This window comes from Geospiza fortis, unplaced genomic scaffold (genome assembly GCF_000277835.1).
Source record: "Geospiza fortis unplaced genomic scaffold, GeoFor_1.0 scaffold23, whole genome shotgun sequence".
Lineage (NCBI taxonomy): Eukaryota > Metazoa > Chordata > Aves > Passeriformes > Thraupidae > Geospiza > Geospiza fortis.
Window position 1 is genome coordinate 2,703,438 of NW_005054303.1, and position 6,611 is coordinate 2,710,048.

At 35.8% G+C, this 6,611-nt stretch overlaps 1 protein-coding gene across 1 annotated transcript in view; it reads right to left on the reverse strand.

Annotated features, from left to right (window-relative positions):
- Nucleotides 1-6,611, reverse strand: part of ATG2B (autophagy related 2B) — a 45,142-nt gene that overhangs the window by 17,517 nt on the left and 21,014 nt on the right. The window contains exons 21-27 of the mRNA XM_031066150.1: nt 6,463-6,611; nt 5,420-5,619; nt 4,477-4,557; nt 2,433-2,539; nt 2,080-2,172; nt 1,198-1,268; nt 157-233 (exon numbers count right to left, since the gene is read on the reverse strand). The exon at nt 6,463-6,611 is cut by the window's right edge and continues 44 nt beyond it. Coding sequence (XP_030922010.1) covers nt 157-233; nt 1,198-1,268; nt 2,080-2,172; nt 2,433-2,539; nt 4,477-4,557; nt 5,420-5,619; nt 6,463-6,611 — 778 coding nt within the window. The remainder of the gene's footprint in view (nt 1-156; nt 234-1,197; nt 1,269-2,079; nt 2,173-2,432; nt 2,540-4,476; nt 4,558-5,419; nt 5,620-6,462) is intronic.

Genomic DNA, 6,611 nt, shown 5'->3' on the forward strand with positions numbered 1-6,611 from the left:
TTTTTGAATTATTTTACTTAACTAGTCAAAAAATGAGTTAAAAAATACAAGTAAACTGAAAAACCTTTTTTGATTTTAAGTATAATAAAGTAATTTTCAAATCACAATCTCTCATGAAGACTTTACATTTTATTTTGTTTGTGATTAAATACTTACTCTTTCTCCCTCAGAATCAGATTTTACTGCTGTAATGGTTAGTTCCAGCAGTCCCATATCCATAACACGAACATAATCTGAAACATGATAATTTTAAAAATTACTAAGAAAATAACAAAACCCTATATATGTACAGTTATAAACCCATTAAAACCAGCATGAGCTGTAAAGGAATCAAAGCCTTTCATATCTCTGCATTTCCTTCTTTTATGAGGATTTCTTTCAGAGTCCACGTTTCAGCTACTCAAATGAAGAACTTGAACCTTTTTGGCCAATGTATCACTCCCACTACCACCATCTGTGTGCAGTGTAATCTTTTAAGATATTGACCTTCACCCCATCTGTGTGAGTTAAGAGAAACCAAGGCACACAGAAGCTGAATGACTAAACATTCTATCAGTTTTTAGCTGAAGTGAGAGAGAACACATGTTCATACTGTACTAATCTTTCAGTGCCATGGATAACTTATTTGTCCTCTTCTGTTGTGTAAACAAAACAGACAAACCTTTACTGTGCCCCCTACTAGAGATCTCTTAACCAAGCTACATACACATTTGTGGGCACAAAGTTTCATTTCTCCAACTCATTTGGTAAATATTGATTCAAGTTCCTCAGTCCTTAAACGTTATTATTATTTCAATGAGAGCAACCCAGCTGGTATGATTCTTTTCAGAACCTACAACTCTGTGACATATAGCACCTTTCAAGTTCAACTATTTATATCTCATGAGATCTCTTGTTTAAGAAAATTTCTTTCTGTGAAACTCTAGATTTTTAAACATATGCTTTTTCAAATACTCATTAGTAAATTGTAACAAGATACCAAAGGAATTGCAAGGTGATCTTCTCTGACGTACTTCTGGATTCACAAATCCAAACCAGAGCACTCAGGTTTTTATCAACATTGTACTATTCTCTCATACTTGCTGCTTCTTATCCCCTCAGTCCTCTTCTTAAATAACCTTTATGTATGCAGAATATGCCTGTAATTTTGTTTTTTTAGGCTCTGCAATTGATTAGTCACATCTAAACCATCCTTACCTCTATGGAGGTTCACCATGACAGTGTTGCACTTGTCAGACAAATGCAAAGCAGCTTCATCTAAAATTATCCTATGAGACAAAAATAAGATAAAATAAAAATGCTTAGAGAAATGCTGTGCAATTAGTAAGTCAAAAGAAATTAGTATGTAAAAAATATTTTAAAACACAAATATACCAAGCATATCTTAAATTCAAACTCTTCACTTCAACCTTTCATAATTTTCAAATCTACTGACAATTAACCACTGCAAGATATTTTCCCCATTGCTAATTATATATTTTTTACATTTCAATTTACATGTTTGATCCTTCCTAGAATAAGAAATAATGCCTTAATCCTTAACAGTTATTTCTATTTTTGTCTTTTGTCTCTAAATAAAGTTAACAGAACACTTGTTTCAAAGATCACTTAAAAGGTTTTATCAATAAAAATAATCAACCTGGTAGATATTTCACAACAGAACAGGTAAAACAGAATGAGTATTAAACTGCAGTTGCAAGAAAATAATTAGAAGTTACAGATATTTTCATTAGTCATTAAATATTCAATTGATTAAAACACTGTCACAAAGTAACAAATTGTAAGAAATCTTAAGGTCTTACTGATTCATAAAATAGACTTAACTTTATTTCAGGACATTGCAATCTTACTAAAAATGCAGAATTGCTTGTTAAAGGAAGCAATCCAACTAGAAACTACAAATAAACAAAATTACTTAACCTAATAAAACAGAAGGATTACATGGGAGCAAAGTGTATTTCAAAAGACGGAAACCAGTGTGATCATTTATACAACATGAAAGCTTCGGAGGTCAAAAAAGCAGACAGGCATTGCAAGTTTTACAGGAGCTTACATGATTCATAATAATTTAAATCATACCTGAGAGTAGAAGAGGATTTATCTACTGCAACACTGCTGGAAATGCTGAAAGTTTCAACAGTAAGTAGAGATCTGACTGGCAAAAACAAGGGCCTAATAACAAATTGGAAAAACAAATTAGCGCTCTGTACCTATCTGAAGTTCACTCAAAGCCTTACAGATTACCTAACTCCATCTTCCCAAACCTAGGCAAGTCATATCCTACTTTAAATTCCTTCTAGTTAAAGGATGTCTGTTAAGTATTTTTTCCAAAAGTGCCTAAATAACTATTATTTATAGTATGCAAACTCAAACATTTCTGAAGAGTAACTATACAGCTGCAGTGTCAAGTGACACATTCGCATTTTACTTACCTGTAATCTAGAGCACAACTCCACAGATGCACATGAAAAGTTGTAATTGTAGCTGGAGGACTATATCCCAGAACAGGCTCATCAGAAATATTCAAAAAGTACAAAATCTAAAAATCACAAAAAATATTAATACTTCGATATCTGTTAAATTAACAAACAACTACACATCACAAAAGAGCAAAAAATAAAATCTGTAACAGGTATGACAATAAAATGTTAGATGAGTAGAAGGAAAAGGCAGGAACAGTTTCTGATATTTAAAGATGCTTGCTCAAGATCTTTATAGAGAGAAGCATGGAATCTAAGCAACACAAAAAACCCATAAAAACTGTAGCTTCAAAGGTATGGAAAAGACCAATCCACGTGCACTCAAGTGGCTCCTTGTAAAAAGCTTCACAATGCATTTTTAAGACACTGCCCAAATACAGTCTTATTCATCCCTCTTTGTAGCTGTTATTGGAGTGTTTGCATTTTCCTTGCTCTGTCTCTAAAATGTTAACTTTTAGTTAACACTACATTGCTCAAGTTATCTTCAAGTCTTTCTTGAGGGGTGGATATAAAATACACTCAGAACCAAGTGCACATTCATTGTATAAACAGTTTTTTCTTGTACTACCACATAAAAATAGCTGCTATCCTCCTCTGTAACATCTGTCATAGTTCCCTCTCAAATATATGTTACACTACAGAAGTTCTTAAAATATTCCAGGCCTGGGGCATACCATCACTGCTAGTCTTAATTTTTTCTTTTAACTACCTCTTTGGACAATTTTTTATTTGATACCTCCCCCTCCAGAAAAGATTGCCTGTGACACACTTGGAAATGTTACTTGAGAAAAATTTCACAGAGCAAAGAAGCAACATGATGTAAAGCAGGTTACACAAACCCACAGGAATATTAGGCTGAGGAGAAAATAAGGGCACGGCAGAGTCCAAAGCCCCAAGTTCAGCTCCACACAGTTATACAGTAACAAGGTAAAACCAGCTTATGCAAAAATGCAACAATGTAAAATGCAATAATGCAACAATGTAAAAATCAGCATATTATACAGACTGGAGGATGAACAGGAGCAGACTGAGTGTCAAGGGTTGCTGTCTGTAATCCAGTATGGGGCAGGTACATGCAAGGACACTGCTCCTGTGCTAATGGCTTGTTTTGCCTTATGCACACACACAGATCAAGGGGCTTCAGCCCCGTCTGCTCTGCTCTACCCCTGCATTTACATCTATGACTACAACCCTTCTCTGTGACCGTGGTCACAAGGGTTTTTGGGGTGATGGAAGAGACGTAGATCTGACTCCATGATCAAGAAGGCTTGATTTATTATTTTATGATATATACATATACTATACTAAAAAGAAAAGGAAAGGAGAGTTTCCAGAAGCTGCTAGCTACCTAAGAATAGAAAGTAAAGAATGAATAACAAACCAGCTCTCTCGGACTGTGTCCGAGAGATCTCAGTTCTGGATTGATTCAGAAGTATTTGTGTAAACTGCTGCTCACTGCCTCCCCAAAGTCTTCCAGTACTGCTTTTCCAGCAATACAAAACAGGAAATATACAACTGAGAAATGGGACTTGAGGGATAAAGTGAGCAGAAAGGAAAAATACAGAAATGCTTTCAGAACTGCAAATAACATGTTTGCTTCTTTTGAGGGTACTTTTAACTTAAGGATTATTTAAGTACTTGAATAGTATTGCAGTACTGAGATTTTTTTATCTGAATTTTAAACAAAACCCAAAACCCAAACCCCAACAGAATGAAGTAAGCCCTACCAAGAGCCTCCCTCACATGTAATGGACAGCACGTTAGGATGATGGGAGGAACAGTACCAAGTGAATAGACAAGAAATAACTTAAAAGTAAGATTATCATCTGTCAATGGTCTCAAAGAGAAACAGGAAAGAAAGAACAACACTTTCATGAGCAGAGTATGATAATAAAGCGCAGACTGACATCAAGATTTTCAATCAAGATTTAGTTTGATAGTTAAGGCAATGAGACTGAAATTGAAGATGTAATCAAGAAAAAGATAGTAACCTGACCTGTTCATGCCAGCTTAAACCTGAAGGCAACACACGGTGCTGAAGGGTGGCTCCTCGCAGTCCAACAGCTACCAGAAATTCCTGCACAACAAAGTTGCATGACTTGGCTTACATGAAATATGTAACTATTTCACATCTAGATTATGAAACTGTGTCACCCTTCAGCTCCCACAAATCTCCTGGCATCTAGAAAAACCCTGCTTTCCAATACAGAAACCCTGGATAACACAGTATGATCATACTTTTTGCAACAGGACAGTGCAGAAATGGCGGCTTGGTGGTGGTGGTAGGAAGGCAGGCTGCCTGCACATTCACTCTAGGATTCAGCAGAACTTACCAGGAGTACCGACCTATAGTTCACATGTGAGACAATTGAACACCCACAACATTTTGCTAGTCTGTAGAACCTTTCTTTAGATAACTCAACCAACCTGTTTGTCACTACTATGCCAGCTAAGAGGTCCTCTTTCAGCCACACTAATGAATGCTACTGTCATTTACCAGTCCCATTCCAAATAGGTAAGCAAAGGCTGCCTATTAGATGACACTGCTAGTTAACTGCAGTGTAATTCTGTATTTGTTCTTGCCTGTTTCAACAACAGAGAAACTCAACAAAAACAAAAAATGTCAACTATTCAAAAAATGCATTCAGTAAAAAAATAGCATGATCAGCAAAGTGAAGCACTGGAAGAATTAGAAAATTAAGCTGCTGGAAAATTTTATAATCCACCCAAAGATTCTAACAGAATCTTTAAGCTGGAAACAGAATTTTTAAGCTGGAAAATTTCATAATCCACCCAAAGATTCTAACAGAAAATTGTAGTTTGAAAATGAACGTCTGAGAAGTACACGGCTTCCTCATCTCTAACCCTTTTAACTCCATGTCTAGATGCTTCCATATAACTGAGATAACTCAACTTATAAAAGTACAAATAACACAAACCTTTGTATTGCTCTCTATTTTATCTGATTGGATTTTGACTGCAACAGTCAGCATACTTGGACTATCCACTCCTACACCATCTGAAGTAGTCCTACTAAGACCATCCTCTTCAGAAAAACAAATAGTAGGCTCTAACCAATGGGGACGTATTGTGCTGGGCAGTCGTACTTCAGATGAAGGGACAACTCCATCTACCAAACCTGCAAAGAGATTTTGGAATGAATTACCAAAGCTGTTACTGATGAAGTGTGAAGGAAAATCCTTTTTATGCTTAATGCCTACAAAATTATTTTAATTACCGAAGTTAGTCATGCACAACCAAGAACTATGAAGGGAAGGTTATGGGTGATCCAATATTTAAAACCACAGTTCTAGCTATCATCTTTAATGTGTCTATTAGGGATTGAGTTTTTTATTTGCCCAACAAAATAGCAAAGCTGAAATAAAAGACAGAAATCTCCTACAGGTTAGATGGAAGAACATGTGTCTCATCTTCATTTTATGAGATAGTGCCAGGCTAATGTCTAAACACAGAATAACTAAACTTTGCACTGAAACATGAGTATCACTGATTCCCAAGCATCTGGGGGGGAAACCTTGAAAGGTTTAACTCCATGGGGGTTACCAGACATAGACAAACTACACAGCCAAAATTCTTCACCTGTGGATGACAACTAGCTACTGAGGAAAACACAGCAGCCACTGGTAACCTGTAGTTTTTTCAATTAAACAACCAGTAACATGTAGGAAGAGTGCACTTTCACAGTAAAGAACAGGCTATATAGCTAGAGAATCACAATATCTCTAAAGATATTGCAATTCCAGCAGTTGTCTGGAAAGTTGGAGCTAAACTGTAACTAAATACAGTTATAATGAAGTTGCATTACTGTAGCATTTAGAAGCATTAGCAAAAGATTATATTCATTGTGCCAAATGACACACTATAAGAGAAAAGAGAAAAAAAATACAGGCTTTTCCCTAAAAAGCTTTAAGTTTAGGTTATTTCAAATTTAGCCCCAAAGCCACCTCAATCCCACCCCTACCTTGATGATATAAGTTGAGGCTGCTAGAATGGAGACAAACATAGTGTCTGTCCTCAAAGCCTTCATATTTAGTCACACTGAAAAGGGAACCACCATTGAACTCAAACCAAAATTCACCATATTTCCCTTCCAGTGTATTTTCATTATCC